This window comes from Truncatella angustata, assembly GCF_020726525.1.
Source record: "Truncatella angustata strain MPI-SDFR-AT-0073 chromosome Unknown BKA67scaffold_1, whole genome shotgun sequence".
NCBI lineage: Eukaryota > Fungi > Ascomycota > Sordariomycetes > Amphisphaeriales > Sporocadaceae > Truncatella > Truncatella angustata.
This window is the reverse complement of record NW_025763381.1, coordinates 630,943-652,602: the sequence shown is the minus strand read 5'-3', so window position 1 is coordinate 652,602 and position 21,660 is coordinate 630,943. Positions and strand designations below refer to the sequence as shown.

The 21,660-nt window shown below is 49.7% G+C and overlaps 3 protein-coding genes and 2 non-coding genes across 5 annotated transcripts; 3 read left to right on the top strand and 2 right to left on the bottom strand.

Annotated features, from left to right (window-relative positions):
• Positions 1–209: 209 nt before the first annotated feature.
• On the bottom strand, positions 210–3,240 carry BKA67DRAFT_5268 (uncharacterized protein). The gene is made up of 4 exons (XM_046098784.1): positions 2,896–3,240; positions 1,468–2,825; positions 1,316–1,400; positions 210–1,262 (listed from the first exon to the last, which is right to left on the bottom strand). The coding sequence occupies exons 1-4, from the start codon at positions 3,137–3,139 to the stop codon at positions 307–309; spliced, it is 2,643 nt and encodes an 880-aa protein (XP_045963197.1). The 5' UTR covers positions 3,140–3,240; the 3' UTR covers positions 210–306.
• Positions 3,241–4,849: 1,609 nt separating this feature from the next.
• Positions 4,850–4,948, top strand: BKA67DRAFT_t38. Its single transcript has one exon. It is a non-coding gene; the product is annotated as a tRNA-Ile (tRNA).
• Positions 4,949–5,246: 298 nt separating this feature from the next.
• On the top strand, positions 5,247–5,349 carry BKA67DRAFT_t39. Its single transcript has one exon. It is a non-coding gene; the product is annotated as a tRNA-Ala (tRNA).
• A 1,412-nt stretch (positions 5,350–6,761) lies between these two features.
• BKA67DRAFT_510327 (class V chitin synthase) lies at positions 6,762–12,451 on the bottom strand (the record flags this gene model as incomplete). The annotated part of the gene is made up of 3 exons (XM_046097317.1): positions 6,762–6,793; positions 6,849–12,088; positions 12,147–12,451. The coding sequence occupies 3 exons, from the start codon at positions 12,449–12,451 to the stop codon at positions 6,762–6,764; spliced, it is 5,577 nt and encodes a 1,858-aa protein (XP_045963196.1).
• Positions 12,452–15,793: 3,342 nt separating this feature from the next.
• On the top strand, positions 15,794–21,241 carry BKA67DRAFT_589315 (chitin synthase 5; the record flags this gene model as incomplete). The annotated part of the gene is made up of 3 exons (XM_046104443.1): positions 15,794–16,080; positions 16,140–19,808; positions 19,864–21,241. The coding sequence occupies 3 exons, from the start codon at positions 15,794–15,796 to the stop codon at positions 21,239–21,241; spliced, it is 5,334 nt and encodes a 1,777-aa protein (XP_045963195.1).
• Positions 21,242–21,660: the final 419 nt, after the last annotated feature.

Genomic DNA, 21,660 nt, shown 5'->3' with positions numbered 1-21,660 from the left:
CACACCATGTCTGCGGCTCTCGGTTGTTGTCAATCAAAGAGTGCAAGATGTCGACGAAGAACTAGTGCAACACCGAATTCACTGTCGAGTGATGAAGCCACGATGCAACTGACAAATCTATTCATTTCTGATATCTAATTCAATCATATATCGTTCCTGTCTTGAGTGGGAAAAATGAAACAGGCGAGGTATCCGGACTTTCTCTGCAAAACCGCAGCTCAACGCTAGACTAGTGTAAAAAGAGCGAAGGGGTATCATGCAACGTTTTCCTCCAAAAGCAGATCATCACTCATAACTTGCATACCCCTAATAATTACTACTCGAAGTCGAACTGCTCTTCGAGTGGCGCATTTTGAAGAGTCTTCGAGAGTCCTTCTTCGTCAAACCAGATCCTTGGGAACCTGATGGATCGCGAATTGAATCTGCCTTTATGTGCGATGACGGGAAGAAACCGACTTTTCCATCCTTGGTCATGCCAGACCAGCACCAAGAGTCGTAGCTTAACCCTGCGCCGCTCGTCAGTTCTCGAAACCTAATGATTCCTGGACGGGTGTTTCGTGACCACTTACAGCTGACGTTGGTGATAATCGTATGCTTGTCGAAAACAAGCCACCCGGCATTGACATCCTTTACCTCCCACTTCCATCTCGCCGTAACCACAACACCATCATTTTTGGCTCCCGGGAGACGAATATCACTCTTTGGCGGAGCCTCGATGGCAACCAACTTGGCTGGGAACGCACCTCGGATTCCGTCGTGCCATCCTGTACACCATTTCCCGCCCCATGCATCTGGGAACTCGACGCCGATGATACGTGCCCCAGCGAGAAATTGAAGAACATCGCGTCCCCCGTCTGGGTCTGCCAACGGCTTGATACCTCCTTTTTGCAGATGGCTTTGCATTGCCACAGCAGTAGGCCGTTTAGTTAGTAGTGGCGCTTCGGGAATAATGGGACTGGCAAATTGTGGGCTGGGAAAGTGCAGGTCATAATTCTCGGCATCCACGCAGTTGTTGCCCAAATAACCGTACAAGACTGTGACACCAGGCACTTCGGGAAGCGGCTGAGGATGTTGTGACAAATGTCGGAATAGTTGCCGCTCGGATGTAAAGACTGTCGCGTCACCCTCCCTCGATGTATAGCCCAGGCGGGCGCAGAATATACATCCATACAAAGTCGACGACCTGGTATCGGCAGAAAGATGGGATTTATACAAGAAACGAAGACGGAAATTGACCCCTTCACTACTCGCATTTGCTCGGCCTATTAAATCTTGTCAGTGAGGCTCGACTGATTTGGCAAACCCATTGGCTTACGGTCTTTGGCCATATCTCTCCTGAAGTCGGCTTGTGCATGGGCAAACTCGCAATTGATGCATTGCGTAACTGTCTTGCGTGGACCCTGTCTTTGACGTTAGCATTGACTAAAATCTCGACTCAGATGCCTCGATGGCTTTCCTAGTACTTACGAATGCTACCGGCTGATTCGTAGTAAGTTCAAGCGCCGTACTAGACATGAAATCATAAAAGGCAGCAGTATTGGCACCCGCTGCGCCCGTGTCGACAAAAACAGCAGTCTTGGTTGCTTCTTGATATCGACCATTTTGGAATGTCAAAGCACCCTCACAAAAGTTCCTGCACTGGTGCAATGTACTGTCCGGCCCAATGGTGCAGTTGTCTTCTCTAGAATACCAGACAGGCTTTGGATGTACGGGTGCTTCCACTGCTTTAGCTTTCGCTGGTCTAGAGGCAGTATTCGGATTACTAGCCAAAAGATCGACCGGCGTTTGTGACTGCCTGTCCATACTCTGACGGTGTAGCGCCTCAAATACTGGCGAGACAAGCGTCCCGCGGTTTGTTTCCATACTTGTCTTTTCCAAAGGGTCGTAAACAGCCGAAGTTAGTAACGTTGTTCTTTGATCACTGTTCGATACATCAGAAGAATTCCTGACGTGTGACGGGTGGCTACTGGAGGTTGAGAACATGGATGATCTAGATGGCTTGGAAGAATGGCTAATCGGATGTGGAACCATGTCTGCCAGTGTGTCGCTCTCCATTGTATATCTTCTATTGGCATCAGAGTCGCGAGATTCCTCACTGAAACGTTCTTTTGGAGGATGTTCTAGGATTGTTTCCGGATGGCTTAGTTCTTGTGCAGAAGATAGCTGTTCATGAACCCAAGCGTTTGTCCATGGCGTTGTGGTTGCCGGCATCGACGAACGGTTTCCCGCAAACTTGGGGCTGGCCGGTTCGCTGAGAAGGTTATGAATTTCGTCCCCAAGCGCGTCGACGTCCGAGGGCTGCTGAGAATTATAGCCCCTTGAACCATCCACCGGGCTTGACCACTGGAAACTTGCCTGCGAGTAGTGACTATCTGAACTGCTCGTGGAGGGTGCGAGCGACTTTTGTGACTTTTTGCTACTCATCCGGTGGAGCATGTGTCCTTGCCCAGGACTGCTTCGAACGCTGGTAGACAAGGCACGTCGAGAATGACCAGTCGGCGGTGCAGATGTGACCTGAGGAGTAAACATAAACTGTTCCATCCCATATTGTCCGTTCCTCGTGCCAGGCTGCGAGATTATCAACGGCTCAACTCTACTTGGCCTTCTCCGGGATGGTATCGGAGGAAGTGGTGGAAAAGAAATTGGCGTGATGGGGATATCACTGATCTTCAACCGCCTGATGCTCTCGATGGCGCAAAGCGCGAAGGCCTTAGAGGCTGCCTGGACTTGTGCAAACTTGACGGCGTCAAATGTATCTACCTCAACATAGTCGTCGATGTCGTACAGTACCTCCTCAAGCTGTCTTTGGCATTCGAACAAATCATCTATAGATTAGTCAGAACATATGCTCTACGACATGCTCACACTGTGGAACACAGCTGCTCGACAACTTACTGCACTCCTTGACTGCATCCCGGAAAGCGTCACCATATTTTTCTAGATGGCCGAGCAATAATGGCTCCACTCGTTGCAAAGCTCGCTCTCCTTCTCTGACAACAGCACGAGCCGATTTTAGCATCACCCTCGACAGTTCCGGGTTGGCGGAACGGGTGCCCTCCGCATTGGCAATTACCTCATTGCCACGATTGATAAGCTCTCGAAATGGCTGCGCGATCAGATCTTCAACTTCAACCGCCATGGCCGTATCATATATGCAGACGAATCGAGTTATGGCTTATCGATTCTGTATTCACAAGTCAAAGCTGGTAGGTAATACAAAAAGCGTCGCAAATTGCGCGGGCCAGAGTTTCACGAAAGAAGTTGGGCAGGTATATGGCACATGTGCGGTAATAATGCCAGTGCCGGCATAGAGGACAATAAATATTTCTTGGCTCCACCGTCTACTTTCGGCGTCCTTGGGGAAAGAAATTATGGCATCGGGCCTTTGTATGCCTTTGTATAAGGTCGTCGCCATTCCCCATCACTTTTGCATATTGCTGGGCTGCAGTTTGAGGGAAGCAAGGGTAATTGGCTAGACAGCTTCCTGTCCCGAGCTCTAGCGACGTTTTGGGAAGGTCGTGCTTGGGGGCATGTTGAACGCGTGGAGGTGGAACCGATAACGACCCTGTAGCTTCCATATTTGGGCAGCCTAAGCTTGAATCTGGGGTCCTTTTAATGGCATGAGGTCCAACTCCATGCATGTCCAGAGCTTGCGGTGGCTGATATTAACCGACATTCCAGTGGCATGGTCTGCAAGCCTATCGCGACAATTCTGGGCGCATTGCGATATCGCTAGCGGCTCTGTTGGAGACCGCATTCTTCAAGTTAAGCATCGAGGACGGTCTTCGCTCAGCATCTTGGACTTCATAGACCCGCGCTCGCATGAGTTGTAAGCAGTAACCAATATACTAAATTGCCCCGGATGAATCATGTTACATGGGATCATCATATAAACAACCGTATCCTGTCTCCGTCGCCGATGCGTGATATCTTCTTATTACCTGCAGTGGGGCCCACCAGAAGTCACGAGTTAGCTTGTGAAGGTGCCGATGCCTTGGCGAGCATGCCATCTTGCATGCAATCAGGGTTCGCTAAAATCCTTACAGCACACCCATTGCCGACATTAGAGCAGTGACGATTGTCAATGCAGCTTTGTTCCGTAGTCGTTTACGGACTGTTCCACCTCTTGCCTCACCCCGTTGTTGGAGCTATCGGGGCGAACTTCCTAGTGATAGCTGGGCATCCTCCGAGAGTCTGATTGAGCCTACTGTAGATGGCAAGTGGTGGGTACAAGAGTGCACCATGGTCACAACTGTTTCTCGGTGAACCTCGACGGTCGAACATAAGCTGACGTGATGTTATCACGAGAAGAAGCTAGTGGTACAGTAGGATAAAATGAATCGGCACGTCCACTCTAGTAGTAATTTGAGTGTGTTTGTGTAAACTTTTGTTCACAGCTTCAAGACGTTGAGAACATGGCGGGTGCTCTTATTGTCTCTGGCTATATAATGTGTGTAGGCAACTATCTTTGCTTGACTTACTTACCCGGGTGCATACTAGATGCTTTTGGTCTCTTGTTCTGACTGTGAGAGCGGCACCACCCGCCAACTTAGTGGGAAGCCTACTGAAGTAGTAAACCTTTGAAGAGTATTACCTATTCCTTGGATACCTCACTATCGTTTGAATTTTACTTGCATATATAGATAATTGTTTGGTTATACAGAGCTGTATCAGCTATAATACTTATCGGTTGTAAGATCATCACTGTTTAGTTTCTTCGGCTGTGATGATGAGCGGAGAACAAAACGTCAGAAGGCATGTGTCTCATCACAAGAATGTCGCAGCAACATATTTATCAATAAACCGCTCGAAATTCAACACAAGTCAAATCTGTTGGCTTTAACTGGTTGCTCGGCTAGCTCAGTTGGTTAGAGCGTCGTACTAATATAAACTTTCGAGCTTATATAAAGTCATGCGAAGGTCCTCAGTTCAATCCTGTGGCTGAGCAATGTTTTGCCATTTTCGTCCTCCAAACTCAAGTTGTTGGAGTTGTTCTGATCATGTCTTCTCTTTTAGCCGTTTCCTTGACGCTTTGGCATACGGCAAAACAAGTCTCGCATGGCCTTCAGCAGTTTTATTCAAGTGCTTGCCCCGCACCAAAATTTTTGTAATTTGGCCAGATTCGTTCCGCCACTCAAACTTCTCCACATAATTACGTGGATGTGCAAACCTATATTTCGATAAGAGCTGTTTTTCCAACAGTTGATGACTAATCTGGTCTGCGGTTTATCTCAAACCAAAATCAAGGGGATGTGGTCTAGTGGTATGACGTTTCCTTAGCATGCGACGATAGCTTCATTGCTATCCCGAGCATGGAAAAGGTTCTGGGTTCGATTCCCAGCCTCTCCACCAAATCTTTTGCTTGTGCGCTCTATGTGATTAACTTTTTGGTCACGTTCTGTTTCACTCTGTCGTCGTTATGACGATGGACAAACAGTATACTGGATGGTAGGTCTACGGATTCGTGTATTCAGGTGAGGGTACGCAGAACTCGGAGTTTTATTTGAGAAGTTTATCGATCTTCGGAATTTAGTTACTTTATAGATATATCCGCGTGAATATGTACTCTATTTATGACTACATAGTTCTTATACCAACACGAAAGTGTCATACTCTTACATGAAACCATCTCCTAATATTCGAGGGTAAACTTGCTTTCCATTTAAGCGACCGTATATACCCTCGCGGCTTTATCATATGCCGAGGTTAAAAGCTATGGGACGAATCATTGGAAACGGACAAGAATTATGTGAATACCCAGTAACTACATCGACGCGTAACTTTCGTCGAAACGCAGCCACTAGGTTAAAAACCCACGAGGTTATTACAAATTTCAAAGGGAAAAGCGAAGGACCGCGTCGCTGCACACAATAGGCGCGCCCTACGGAACCTTGCCGATCAACCCCACAAAACAACCCGCCCAGAGCGCCGCCGCTACATCCATACCAAATACACAACCCTGACAACCAACCCAAAAACAGGGTTTCGCGGCTGAACCATTCAACCAATTTCACAGGTAGGAGATGGAAACATACGCCATTCGATCATTTGAGACATGTCTGCATTCGCCTCGATTGCCGTGAAACGCAATACGGGTTCCGTTTTCTGCTTACCTTTTGGACCATGATCTCATCATATCAAGGCTCGATCTTCCCGACAACTTTCCACAACATACTCACACCATGGTATATACCCAAACTCGGACATGCAAGTCTAGTGACTTTGAGAGCTGTTCCGGATTATACCAGCAAGGTTCACTCAGCGGGCCGTCTTCGGGGAGCGCGAAGCGAACAGATTACCCCAGTCCAACAGGCATCAATACTTGGCTTAACGATAATTTCGACTATGGCGGGTTTCCCAAATGCAGTAACGATACCGGCACGAATATGCGCAGCAGAAGTTGAAGCACGCTAGCTCCATGAAGAGTCCGACTTGTGAATCTATGACAACGAAGAACAGGGAGCGGACTTCAGCAATGACCAGGAATACGATCCAGTTATTTACTCTCAATGCATCCTACAAAACAATAATCAACTCCATAGTGCCCCAAATGATCCACGCTTGATCCAAAATTGTGTTGCACAAAATGTTACTCCGAGCCCAATATTATGCTATGGATGCATCCAATATCCAAGAATTTTCGAAACCATCTTCCATGCCGTCGCGAGTAATGCATTATAGTATGTAGACTGTCCGGAATATTTTGTACCATATCTAACGTGCGAGATATATTCACATGAAATGAAATATCATTACCATCTCTACAATTGGCCGGATAGTAACGCTTCGGTAGCTTGGACAAAGTTAGCATTGATTCAATAAAGCTCTTGAATATATCAAGTACATACCATTGTTGATATAGGCCCTTCTCGCATCGAGTGGAACGTTGAAACGCCTTTCGAGTTCTTGCTTGATGCCCTTCTTTGTAACGGTCATCAGATCAGCGGTGCGCAGAATCTCGCGAATCTCAGCCAGGAGAGCATCATCACTCGGCATGCCAGAAAGGTTGGACATTTCCATCTCTTGTTGGTTGTTGAAAAATTGCGAGCCACCAAATTGGCTTGTGCGGTTGCCAACCATTTCAGATGGTGCAAGAGACAGGCGTGATTGGTAACCAGCGCCTTGGAGATTCCTCGTGTCGTAGGGAGGAATGACTCCGTGGGTTGAGCCATGGTGACTTCCGGCATAATATTCAGTGACAGCAGCGCCTTGCTTGGTAGCATAGCTGTAGCCCGAGATCTCGGAACGAGCATCATCACGGGCGGTCTGGGCATCCCAGAGTTCGGCTTGATATTCTTCCCACTTCTTCTTCGGGATGGACGCCGGATCAAACTTGCCTTCATCGGTGATGACGACCTTCTTGCCCTTCTCGCCAGCGACGACACGAGTGTTACCCCAGTTGAAATCATCCATGTTCCAGAAGGAATAAAGAGGCAGACCGAAGGAGAAGACAGGAACAGCCAACACATACAAGATCATCCAGCCAATCATTTCCCACTTGCGACGCAAGATGAAGATGATGGCTTGCAGACCGTAGATGGCAGCCAGCATGATGAAAGCTGTCAATGGAATGACAGTGGCCTTGGTGGCTACTTGGACGATAAGATAGACGATGTAAGCGACTGTGACAGGCTGCACAACAGTCGAGAGCAAATCGACAAAAACAATGAAACGCATACTGAAACAGCAGAAACCGCAAAGCTGCCCCATAGGAATGAGCTCCATCAAGTTGTGCACAGTAGAGTTGATCCATCTACGACGTTGCGAGAGGAAAATTGACCAAGAGTCCGGTGCAATAGTCCAAGCATGAGCCCTGTTGAGATACTTTGTCTTGTATTTGCTGTGAAACTTGAGGAGGAGAGTGGTTAAGTAACGATCCTCACCAAGGTGAAGAAGGTTCTTCATGTGCAAGGTGTCGACACGGATTGTGGAATAAGCTTCGATGATCTCCTTGCTGACAAAGAGGGGCTTTCCGGTCTCAGCAGCACGAATTCGGTACATAGAGAAACAACCAGGCAAGCAAGTAACACTGCCGAACAAGCTTTCAAAGGCCTTGGCAAGGTTGTGTGAAATGTAGTACTCGTAGACTTGAATCATGGTGATGTACGACGACTTGGCATTGGTCAATGCCGTTTCACCACAGCACGCAATGAGTCTCGTATCGTCCAGGAACGCAGCGACGAAGCGAGTAGCCGAGTCGGGTGCAACAACCGTATCGGCATCAATCTGCAGCATGAACTCGTAAAATGTAGGATTGACTCCAATAATGTTCCGGATTTGGTGATACATTTCGAGTTCGAGCGGACTCATGGCCAAGTTGTAGTGGACGCGTTCGAGGAAGCGCATGATAACCATTTGCGAGTCTCGCTTACCACGGTTTCCAGGACGAGAGACTTCGGAGGGCTTACCAACCTTGACAATAACCATGAACGGAACAATATGTCCTTGTACTTCGTACAAACCAGAGTAGACCTTGCCCATATTGTGCTGCTTCTGGCCTTCACCGAGTGACTCGAAACTGAGCGGCTCTGGGTCTACTGTTTCCGATACTCCAAGAATGTCCAGCACAATGCGGGGGGTGGGCCTATCGTTACCCTGTCCAATAATCATACCATCACAGACAACAATGAGTAGTTTGCGCTTGTCATCATAGTGCATGCGTGCAGCAGAGTCGATGGCACGACGGAGGGAATCTTCATCTTCGGTGTAGGCTGGGATTTGGCACATGATGAATTTGTCCAGATGCTCCGGCATGTTCTTACCGCCGAACTGAAGAGCGGCAAAGAACTTGAAACCAATGATACAGCAGAGACAGATGGAGATCGCCAGCACCAAGTAATCGGCAAATTGGCAGCGGATCGAGTTTCTTGTGTCGACATCTGCAATGTAGAACAGGTTGTCCAAGCAGAGTTGTTGGCGGCTCTTCGTGGCAGAGTCAATTGCAAGGGCATCCCATAGCTTGGTGATATCCGTTCCGGTTTTCTGTTGGAAAAGCGTGACAACGAGCTCATCCATGAATTTGGCCAAAGATGGATCGGAGGGTACCTCTGTGCCATTAGGTGCATCAAGCCTGACACCACCGCTTAGATATTGGGTCATATCGTAGACACGTCCATTCAAAATAGCAATGTAGTTGTTCTTACTAGCAAGAGTTGCAACATATTCGGCGGAGTAACCAATGTTACCTTTTTTGTAGTTGGCCTTGAGTTCTGTCATCTTCTCGTAGAACCAATCAGGCTGATAGAGATCTGTATTGTAGCGGAAGTCGTGATACTTGTAGTTGAAATCCGTAGTGCTGATGACGCTAGCCGAACCGCTCTCGTTTGCCTGTTTGTAGCCTAACATGACCGAAGGATCAACCGATCCACTTGTGCCCTGACACAACGCAGAAACCTGCACCGGGAAGAGAGAGGTAATGTCCAGGCCGGCATACTTGGTCATTGACTTTTCGGTGATATACGGGGGATAGTGGGACGGAAGATATGCAGCAAGGTCGAAAACCTGGCCTCGAATGGCGACATACGAGCCGTCGGAGTCGGTCTTTCCGTTGTATGCAGAAAGCTCATCAGAACTGAACACATTCTGCTTCGGACAAATAACCAGAGGAAATCCGATGATGAAAAATGTAGCCAGGGCACAGAATAACCAAATGATGATGTTGATCGCCAGCTTTTCCCGCCAGGCCATCCGTACATCCTTTCTGAGCATACCGCACCATCGAATAAGGAAATCCGGGATGAACCACGTAAGAGCATAGGTAATGAAGACCCATCGCTTTCGGCTTGAGCTATCCTTGAACTCTTCCACCTCCTCGAGCGACTTTTCGTTGCCCCTTTCGGCCATCTGCTCCCTGGTGTCGAAGTTCTTGAACATATCTCCAGCACCAAAAGCGGAGACACCGGCCTCGGAACGAGCATCGCTGTCGCCACCAAAATAGCCGCCACGCTCCTTTTCGCGGACAGCAAGTCTTTCTTTCGAAGCCAGGAAAGGGTTCGCGCCAGGCGAAGGTGTCAAACCGTCACCCATATCTGAGGCATAATGGCCGGATGCGGATACACCATCACCAAGCTGAGCGATCTCAAGCCAGCACCTTTCGCTAAGGAACACACCTGTAGACCCGATTTGTATTTCGTTACTGGGCCATTGTCTGTCGTGAACAACCATCTCAACCTTTTCTCGCTCACTTCCGACAAGAATTGTGTCAGCATCTGCTAGACCGAGGAACTCGCCGAAGGGTAGGAACAAACTGAAATCAGCAGTTCTTAATCTCTGGCTGATTTCTGCAATGCCAAAAGTTTGAACCTGTGTTCGAACACATTTGCTGTCGAACTGGTTGGCGATCCGACGGTCGTTCGGCTTTAAGCAAAACACAAAGTAGGCATTCGTGTTGGGCGCTGAAATGGATTGCTTCACGTTCTCCAACGAAGCAAGGTACTGACCAGACGCACCTTGCTCAGAAGGCTTGTTAGACTTTTTGGTTTCAGCAGGCTTGGTCTCTGCCTGGAAGTCACCGTCGCTTCCGAACTCATCAACTGAATCTTGACGACGCATACGGTTCGCCCGTGCAGTCCTTGTAGTTTTGCGAGACATGACACTCGGCTGTCTCATTGGCTTGGAGCTCACAGAGGCCTGCATGACAGTGCTTTTCTCCTTGGGGTGCATGACAGTCTGAAGGGCTTCCTGACCGAATAGACGAATAACAAAGTCGCTCTTGCTGGAGTTGACCAGGTTCATAAGGTCACCAGAGATGACCTCACCGTTCTCCTCCACAAGTCCCTTGATGGGGTACTCAACCTCTCCGGCAAAGTGCCTGACGGTGAAAGTAGCCGCAGTGTTTTCTGTGTAGAAGTTGCTACCAGGGAGCTTCGCTTGGGCAGAGCCGACAACGATAGCCGGGTTCTTGCCGTCAAAACGCCTCCGGCAACTTTCCAAGAATTGCATGTCGGTTCGGTGGCGTCGTGTTTGATCATCCATGATACTGAGCAAACCATTTCCAGGTTTGAGCAGGCACTTGACGGCGTCGGAGTTATCGAAATAGCTGGTAGCCGCCACAGTGACCTCCTCAGTATCAAGCAGATCTGCTTTGCGATCGAAGAAGTTCTGCAATGTGAAGTTGTACAAAGACTCGACTGCAGCATTATTTAGGAGCTGATCAAGAGCACTGCCAGTAGAAGATTGTTGTTGAAAGCCGGGGAAATCCAAAATTGAGATTGTGTTGGAAATGGATTCTTCGGGTGCACAGATTTTCTGGTTGATGTTCTCAATCACATAAGCAACGAGCAGAGAATACAATGTGCGTGCAAGCTCGTCCGCATTCGCACGAGCTCCCTGGGGATCCAGCATGACTGTGACTCTTTCCCGGTGAATCATCTTGGTCTTATATCCCATAGTGGTCTGCAAATCGGCAGAGCTAACACCGAGGAATGCAGCGATTATAGTCAAGGTGTCCTTGTTTTTGACCGCCGTGACAGTTTGGCCACCCTCGTGGGAGAAACCACCACTGTCATCCCCCGTGGGTGTAGTATCTGCAGTGGTCTCGAACTCGAGCTGGCCGATGTGCAGAATACAAGCAAGAACCTGGCATATTTCTGCAATCTCGCTCCTGGGGAATTCCAGTTTGCGGAGAGCATTCTTGAACAGCTGGAAACCATCAGCGTCATTAATTCCCACCTTCAACTGTGTAGGGTGGCCGAGATATTTCCATCGTCTCTGGCCAGCAGCATCTCGTGGTGTGTCAATTCCCAAGTGGGACTTTTCAGCATCACTCGTACCCGCAAGGAGATAGTACAAGACATGGAAGTTTCTCTCTCCGGTCGGCACCTCAGCGATTCTGCTTCTTTCCAGACGGTGATCCAGTAGTTTTGCACCAAGCAACAACGGACTCGTCATTGATGCTGTGTCGTATTGGAGCTCGTAGAACAGACCGGCTTTTGAGGCTGTATGCGTCGTCGCAGTTTTGGTGGTCGTAAGAGAATCAAAGACGTAAGCGGCAAGAGAAGCTTTTGAGGAGAGGGGGGTTGACGACTTGTTTAGCAAAGCAGTCAGGAGATGTGCCCGAATAGTGGTCTTTCCTGAGCCCGATTCACCCCTTTCACCTAGTTAGCATGCAATGGACTACTGAATGAACAGAAGTCGGGGTAGCTCACAAGAATATGATGGCCTGGTTTTCCGAACGGTGTCCAAGACGAATGAACGACCTGTCTGCCATGTCCTCGGCGCCGGCCATGGCGCTGCCCTCCTTGCCGCCATCGAGTCCCTTGGAAGAAGATGTGTAGGTGTTCAAGGACACGAGCGCATGTGACGACAGTCGAGCAGTCGGTATCGATACATGGAAGCGACTGGCCAAATGTGCTGTGATATGAGTGTCGGATTGGAGATGTGCAGGCAATGATGGCAGCGAGGGTTGAGTATGGGCTCCTCCATTGCCGCCCATGGGAACGTTGAGGGCCATGTTGGCTGAAGAGCCAGATCTGGCGGCTTCTGTTCACTCTTCAACTCCAAGAGACAATGATTTCTGACGTGCGAATTACGTTGGGTAGATGTGAGTGCACTGTCGAGAGAAATTCTCTATGAGCCACTGCAGAAAGTGCTGCAAGGCGCCCCTGAGTCTAAGTCTGAGATGTTTGGGGGATGAGGCAGGCTGCCTTTAGCGAATGTGATTCAAGAATTAAGGTTTCTGCGAAGAACGAGTGTGTATAGTCAATAGTAGCAGAAGAGAAGATAAAACGACAGCGAAAAGGGTCACCGTACAAAATACTTTTCCCCGAGCGAATGCTTCACAACATCTGTTCCGGGAGCTCTGCATACGGGCGTGTCACTCTGTTTTCTCGGGTGCTGCTCTTTGCGTCGAGGGGGGCGGGCGGTAGAGACCCAAGACGCAAGTGGGCTCGAGCAAAGATACAATACGATGTACCTCGTCCGTCTCGCCCGGCACTAAATAGTGTACGGATCCGTACCAAGATTGAGATACAAATTCGAGGTGCCTTGATGGTGTCACCTAGAAAGTGTCGCCTTGGACGGGGAACGGATGTTATGGGGCGACCTCACTCTGTTATGAATGCATTATCACTCGGTACTACGGTGCAGTTGTGCATCAATGACTGCATTGCACTGATGCGTCGCCATCTCCCAGCGGCGAACCTCCAAACCGTTCTACTCGAGAACGATTGAACGTGATTATCAGGCGCTCATGTACCGTAGTCGTACATGGTGGCTTTGGTGCGAGAGCCGCCCAACAGACGCCGAGTGTACACAGACCGTGGAGCGAACCCCAGACTCAGACCGGAAGGTAATGTAATGAATAATTGACAACGACTACTAATAGCACCGTTCAGGTGAAGGTCGCAAATATCGTCTACAATGTAATCTTCCTCTTCAATTGCAATGGTGCCTGTTATGTCAATTACCAGACAGGATAGTTTGCGGCGTAGTGATCAACCTCTTCATCATATGGCTTGCATAACATGTGCACTGCAGAAGCAACATGGTGTTTCGGATCGAATCTCACAGTTCGTTGTTCAGCCGCATTTGGCGTTGAGCTAGCCATAACCACGTTAACATTGTAGGGGCTGAGTACCGGCCGCTCAATGCATTGAGGATGTTCCTTATATGAGATACGAACAACGCACTGGATCATATGTTCTTGTCAACATTTATCACGACGATCGCTGGTCAGCTTACAGGATCTACGCTCCATATGAGCAATCCACTCCGAGTGGAATGAAGATGCGATCAGAATGGCAAATGCTTGGACACTACCTAATTATATCCGCGGACCGCGTCGGTGGTCTGCTGTAAAGTTCCGAAGCTTGAAAATTGAAGGTTACCACTACTTCGAGCTTGCATCGTCATGGGGGAACTGCAAATGAGTACCAAGTAGCACATCGACTCCCAAGCATAGTATACAATGAATTTCATCCAAGCATCTATATGGATCCCGCTTAATGAAGGATCGCAACTTGTGGTCGATCATATACACATCATCTTTGCGGAATGTAGCTTTTGACTGACATCACTTTACAAGGGGAACGGCCGTTGTCTCAGCGGAGTACCGGATACACTACAACATACAGGCAGTCTAAGTGGTATTTAAATTTTCGGCTCTCTTTCCACTGGTCCATGTCTCATTGAAAAACCGTGGTGGGACAGCCGCAAATCGTCTGTCGTATCTGGCTAAAAATAAAGGAGCCCCTCTTATTGCAAGCCACTAACCTAAAGAACTGCTGCTGCAAGCACCCAGGGCAACAGATGTGCTTACATGTGTGTCGGGGTTCACAGTCGATGGCATTTTAAGTTCAAGTTACGCGTTCGTTGCCCGAATGTCGGGGAAAAGTTTGTGTTGCCAGGAGCTATGCCTTCCAATAGGCGATCATGTAAACAGACGCGTCACGCAGGAAACCTTCCTGCCGTGGCCATAGCAGCCATTGCGCTCGCCTTTTGTACTGTATGACCACACCATCAATTTGGCTTCTTTCAGTGGATGCTGCGCATGTTGCACAGCGAAGACCTGTCAAGCGAAAACGCGCTTAGGTTTCGTTCGTATTATGGCAGGCTCCACGATCGCCATTACGGTCTTTGCCGTGTGGCAGTGAAATTTGATCTTTACTTCACGAGCACACCCCAGTGGGCTCCAGCGTCTCTTTTGTTCCAGATCAAACCCACTGTTTGTCAGCGACATCATAGTAGGCTGTCAGGGCTGCGCACAGCATTGTCCCCCCAATTTTCAGCAAGGGGTTTTGCAGGGCCCCTTGGGCTGCTTGGGCTCCTCGGGGCTCCAGTAAAATAAATAAAAACACCCCCATCAGCTCTTTCCTTGGTGACCCATCGAATCGGAAGTCAGATCATGGAAATTTCTGGGACTTCTCACTGGGTGGGCGGGACCCATTTCGCCGCTTCGTATTCCATGAACACGGGCTTGCTCATGCATAATTCCAGTCAACAATGGCTAGCGAGTGGACATCCGGAGCTTACGGTTGGACAGGGCCAGAGCTAGTCTCAGGGGTTTGCAAGGCGCTTCCCAGCCAGGCAAGACGGTGGTCAAGTGTGGTCAAGCCAAGGTCCATGGTCCAAGGTCCAAGGCAAGCCCCAAGGATGGAACTATGCTGAAAGCACCACTCCCCGGACGAAATCAACCAGATCGACACTATTCTGAGCTGGCCCAGCACGCGCTAACATGTTTATGCACAATAACCTTTCGGGACTGGCGCAAGTGCGCAAGTGTCCCTGCTGCCCGCCGTAGTCCAGTGCTCGTCGCCGAGCTGGACTGGTGATCTTTTTTTCGAATCGCTGTCATAGGAGAAACCCCCCCGTATTGCTCTGCCTTGCCTTGCTTTGCTATTGCTAGAGCTTTCTCCCAATTCATCGTCACTTTGAGGAAGTATCGTTTTTGATCTTTCATTTCTTCTCGTTGTATTGCCCTTGTGCCGCTCACTCGCTTTGGCGGTTTAATATACTATCGTTTTCCTAATATCTTCAAGCCTCTAGAGTTTTCTGTAGTCGGAATAGGAGGGATCGATTCGAGGTATAGAGCGGTACTGTTGCCCGGAGAACAAGCACATCTTACGCCACATCCCATACTTTCACCCTGCATCTACAAACGACACTCGCTCCCCACGCTTTGCTCGAGACTTTCGCCATAACCTCGAGACTGGTTGTTTCAGATGGTTAACGTGAACTCTGCTTGATTCTCCTACTCCTTTCGCAACCGACGCACCAATTGAGCATCCAGACATTTTGATCGTCCGAAGGGACAACACGGGTCACAGCCTACATCATGGCTAACCACCAAGCCCGCATGTCCATGTATTCGGTCGCATCCGAATCCGCAGGCGGTCCTCGAGGTCCTGGCCAGCAAGCCAGCCAGGTCTCGACAACCACTCTGCTCAATGGGACGCACAATGTTTACTTGTCCTCTCAACCATACCAACTTGATGCTGCGACAAGCCTAGTAGTCAACACATGGTTGACTGCTATGCAAACTGGTGCAGATGGGAATACAGGCGGCACCGTTGATCCTGCACTGGCCGCCCGCGCCTGGGAACACGCCCGGCGCCGTGCAGAGGATGGTTGCATCGTCCTGAAGTACGTGGACCCTGATCTCATGAATGCTATTGCGAGCATCGACTGACACTGTGATTCAGCTCTCTCCATACGTCAGCGCCCTCTATCCTGGCGCCCTTCCTCAGATCTCTCCCGCTCTCCATCCCATCCGCCGTGTACACTGCCCTCGAGGCAATCAGGCCATTCCTTCACTGCGTCACCCCATACAACCCCGCGGCGCCACGCGAGGCAGCCCTTGGTGTGACATTGACCCTGAACTTGGCAGGCAACCTTACTGCCACGAAGCTTGCTCTTTCTCAGGGCGGTATTGATACCAACAAGGGTCTCTTGAACATCCCTTCCGAAGCTGGCTATCGAGCATTCGACGTGTTCTACTATCTCCTCACATCTGCGTCTACACCAGCCGAACGAGAGTTCCTCGGGCTCAAACCCGCGTCTACCTATGCGCTCCTGGCTAGATCTGGCACATACGATTCGCCCTCCTACCTCCCCACTGCTGACGACGCAGCAGCCGCCGACGATTTCCGTGCTGCACTGAAGGAGATCGGTATCAAAGGTTCCGCGCATCGCAACTTCATCTCCACTCTCGCTGGCCTTCTCAAGCTTGGCAACACAATCGATTACGGCGTGGATGAGGATGTTCTGGATGATATTTGTGAAGACGTCGGCGGTCTCCTCGGTCTCGACCCGGAAGTGCTGGCTGCCAAATGTAGCACCGACGACAGGCGAACATTGATTGGAGGTCTCTATGAGGCGCTGGTGGACTGGGTTATTCTGAAGGCCAACGAGGCCATCGCAATTGCCATGTCCCGGACCCGTGATGGTGCGGCGTCGTCTGATGGCCGCGGTGCCCGAACTCCTACTCCTGATGACTCTGACACCGTCTGCATTACCGTAATTGAGATTCCGGATCCTACACTGGGCAAGGCCGTGGCCATGCGTGGCATTTTTGACGATTCCACGGGAATCAACGCCGAGATGAAAGAGGATGGTGTGGAGGTAGCTGCAGCTGGAAGCTCTGTCTTGCGAGAAATGCAAAATGCCATCGCAGAGGTCGGCCCTGATCTAGGTATCATGACAGGTCCGGTCGGCCGAGACAGAGAACACGAGCTCGAGAAGCGAGAGACCATTCTCGAGAAAGTTGCTCTTGCTGGGGACGATGATGGCTTCCTCAAGAAACTCCTTTTCCCAGTCGTTGGAGCGGGTATCAACCTTGGCCGAGCGGGACGATTTGACCTGGCCTCAGTTCTAGCTAGCAGCCGTGCCTGGTATCACCTCTCACTTCACCCAACAGATGACTCGCCTGCTAGTCTTGCGGCTTTACCTTCCATCACTTCTGCATGGTCTGCAGGCACTGTATCGCGACAACTTCGGGCCTGGAGATTGCCTGAATGGGCGAATCGCCGAAACAAGAACTTGGATTTCACAGCTGACTTTGACCTGGAGGAATTTGCGACTAGATTTGCTCCGCTAGGATGCAGAGATGGTCGCGAGGGCATTGAAACATGGATTCTGGAGCGTGGCTGGAGCAACGGCGAGGTGGTCGTCGGGAAAGAACGCGTCTGGATGCGTGAGACCGCCTGGTGGGAAGCCGAAAGCATGCTCGACTTAAAGCCGGGTGATATGCCAATGGGTGCCAGCATGATGCTCCCTCCCCCCACTGGGCCCGAAACTGGTTACTCTAACGGTGGAAGTGGCTATTTCGGCACCCCGATGATGGACGGCATGTCAAACGGCAGTCACGACCAGTTGATGGCCGGCATGACACATTCTCGCAACCAGAGTCAGATCTCCATGGGTCAGCACATGCCCGCCCCATCTATTGCACCAACTGCAATGCGCAACGTCAGCGCCGGTGACTATGGTCTTGGTGGCAAGGGAGACAATCACCGAGACCAGATCTATTACACCGGTGATGGAGCTTTCATATCAAACAATTTGGACCCTGATCTTGCGGTAGGCAAGCATGTCGAGACTCAGGATACCACTTTCAGCCGAAGAGCATGGGTTGCCTTGGTGTGGACCTTGACCTTCTGGATACCCTCGCCCCTGCTCAAGTATGTCGGCCGCATGAAGCGGCCTGATGTTCGGATGGCGTGGAGAGAAAAGTTGGTACTCGTATTCCTTATCGCGTTGGCCAATGCAATCATCATTTTCTGGATTATTGCGTTTGGTAAACTCCTCTGTCCCAATTCTGACACGGCTTGGGACCGAAGTGAGGTCAGCACACATATGGGATCGACCGATTTCTGGGTTAGCATACATGGAAAGGTCTACGACCTGTCCAAATTCTATAAGCTGCAGCACAGTGACACGGATACTGAAACCACCTCGGATAACATGCAACAGTTCGCTGGTTTGGATTTGAGCGAGTATTTCGTTGCGCCACTGCCACTGACTTGTCCTGGTCTTGGTATCGCTGACACCACCGTCCTCCTACAGAACAGCACACCGGAGCTGACTATAGGCGTCCACACCTCTGGGGCTCTACAGACCGATTCAACCAGTAAGCTGTACTCAAGCACCTGGTACCGCGACTATTTCCAGCCCAGAATAAAGGATTATTACCATGGTGACCTAGTCTGGGACAAGGCAGTTGTTGAATCAGAGGGTTCTGATGAGAGCCACATGTGGGTCATCTACGACGGCGGCATCTACGACTTGACAGATTATTTCGTCACCACCAAGTACTACACTGACACTGCGCACAACTTTTTGGACTCGGCTCTTACCACAATCGTCTCCGAGAACCCGGGTCAAGATGTAACAACTTTGTGGAATAACCAAATCAAGAGCGTTCAGACCAACCAGACGGCCTATGCTCTTGCCCAGAACAGTCTGAACTGTATCAAGAACACCTTCTACCAAGGTATCCCGGATTTCCGTTATAGCGCTCGTTGCCAGGTCAACAACTACCTGCTTCTTGCCTTCACCGTCATTCTATGCGCCGTTATTCTGTTAAAGTTCGTTTCGGCCCTGCAATTTGGTTCCAAGCGACGACCTTCACCTCAAGACAAGTTCGTCATCTGCCAGGTTCCAGCATATACAGAAGACGAGGATTCCCTCAGAAAAGCGCTCGACTCTCTCACAGCCCTCCAATATGACAATAAGAGGAAGCTCATCTGCGTAATCTGTGATGGTGTCATCATTGGTAAAGGCAATGACCGTCCGACCCCGAAGATCGTTCTGGATATCCTAGGTGTTGATCCCAAGGTTGACCCTCCTGCCCTGCCGTTCAAGTCTGTCGGCGCTGGTAATGAGCAACTCAACTACGGAAAGGTCTATTCTGGTCTATACGAATTCGAAGGCAATGTCGTCCCTTACATGGTCGTGGTCAAGGTTGGCAAGGAGTCTGAACAGACCAAATCCAAGCCTGGTAACCGAGGAAAGCGTGATTCCCAGATTCTGCTGATGAGCTTCCTCAACCGTGTTCACCACCGTGCTCCAATGAACCCCCTCGAGTTGGAGATGTTCCATCAAATCAACAACATTATCGGCGTTGATCCTGAATTATACGAGTATCTGTTCATGGTCGATGCCGATACCTCTGTCCGTGAAGATTCATTGAACCGACTCGTTGCGGCTTGTGCGAACAATGCCAAGATTGCTGGTATCTGTGGTGAAACTGGTCTTCAGAACGAGGAACGATCCTGGTGGAGTATGATCCAGGTCTACGAGTACTTCATCTCCCATCATCTTGCAAAGGCTTTCGAATCTCTCTTTGGTAGTGTTACTTGTCTTCCTGGATGGTGAGCAGACTTCATCTCGACTTCCCTGTTTCTTAGGTAACTAACAAGGCTCTAGTTTCACCATGTATCGTTTACGAACCGCAGACAAGGGTAAGCCTCTGATCATCTCAGATGCGGTCATTCGCGAGTACGCTGTTTGCAACGTCGACACCCTCCACAAGAAGAATCTACTATCCCTTGGAGAGGATCGGTTCCTTACCACGCTCATGACGAAGCATTTCCCCTACATGTCATACAAGTTCATCGCCGATGCATACTGTCAAACTGCCGCCCCCGACGAATGGAGCGTTCTTTTGTCTCAAAGACGACGATGGATCAACTCCACTATCCACAACCTGGTCGAGTTGATGATGCTGAAGGATATGTGTGGTTTCTGTTGTTTCTCTATGCGCTTTGTCGTCTTGATCGATCTTACCGGAACTATCATTCTGCCTGCCACTACCATCTACCTGGGATACCTCATTTACCGTGTCGCTACCAATAGCGGACAGTTCCCGATGATATCCATTATCATGTTGGCAGCTGTCTATGGTCTTCAGGCACTCATCTTTATCCTGAAGCGGCAATGGCAGCACATCGGTTGGATGATCATTTACATTCTAGCATTCCCGATCTACTCCTTCATCCTACCTATCTACTCGTTCTGGAAGCAGGATGATTTCTCCTGGGGTAACACTCGTATTGTCATTGGAGAAAAGGGCAGTAAGCAAGTCATCGCTGTCGGTGGAGAGACTTTTGATCCCCGCTCTATCCCACTCCAGCGTTGGGACGATTACGCTGCTTTGAACAACCTCCCTGGCCGCCGTGGTAATTACTCTGAGAAGGCCGAGGCTCAGCCTTTCGATGATTCTTATGAGATGGATGACATGAAGTCTGTATACAGCTCAGTCCGCCAACAATCTGTTCTCCACGGTCTGCAGGGCAATCGAGCTGGATCTACGTACATGCCTCCTAGCTCACAATCTCCCGTACCTCACGGTTCCATGACGAGGAATTCGGGCTATGCGCCATACTCGGACAACCCTATGCACCGCCAGTCCACCACTTCCTTTGGCGATGTTCAGCGTATGCATACCCCATTCCAAGAGAGGCCAAGCATGTCAAACCTGCGTAGCGTCGCGAATGCTTCGCCATCTCGCGATATGCATCGGCCATCAAACCAAACCTTGGGCTATCGGGGCGGCGCTCGTACACCCCTTGGTCATGGCAATAATCAAAGCATGGTCTCCTTCGACTTCCAACGTGGCAACGTGGGTCCTGATGACGGCATGATCATCGAGGCCATTCAGGCCACCCTCGGTGAAGTCGACCTAGACACCGTCACCAAGAAGCAAGTCCGTGCACTTGTGGAACAGAGACTGCAGACTGAACTGAACGGTGAGAGGAGGACTTTCATGGACAGGCAAATCGATAACGAGTTAGCAAACATGTAATTGGTCATCAGTCGTGTTTTTCTAGGCGGTCGGTGTACATAGAAACAAACTAGTTTGCATTGGCTGTTTGGCTACCGAAAATTTTTGGGATTAGGCGTTCTTAGAAGACATTTGTACAGCATTTGTCAGCGTTGGCGGCAAGGATTATAATGCATCGCGGATCTGATTTTGTAGGCATATTGGAATTGGTTAACTGAGACTGGATTACAATCATTGGATACATCATAGCATATCAATATCATTAACAATTCGATTTAAAGCCCATTGTGTTGTGACAGCTTACAACACCTAGATTACCATATGGGAAAAAAATTTTCTCAAGCAGCAAGTTAAGAGTTATTGTGACTTGCCAATGGCGCTGTTATGGCTCAGACTTAATGACCTGTTCATTTGCTCCAGAACCATCGCGATAGTGATAA

Coding starts and splice junctions, on each gene's coding strand:
- BKA67DRAFT_5268 (XM_046098784.1), bottom strand. CDS start 3,139: ATGGCGGTTGAAGTTGAAGATCTGATCGCGCAGCCATTTCGAGAGCTT. Junction 2,826..2,895: donor GGATGCAGTCAAGGAGTGCA/GTAAGTTGTCGA, acceptor ACTAATCTATAG/ATGATTTGTTCGAATGCCAA. Junction 1,263..1,315: donor GAGAGATATGGCCAAAGACC/GTAAGCCAATGG, acceptor AAGATTTAATAG/GCCGAGCAAATGCGAGTAGT.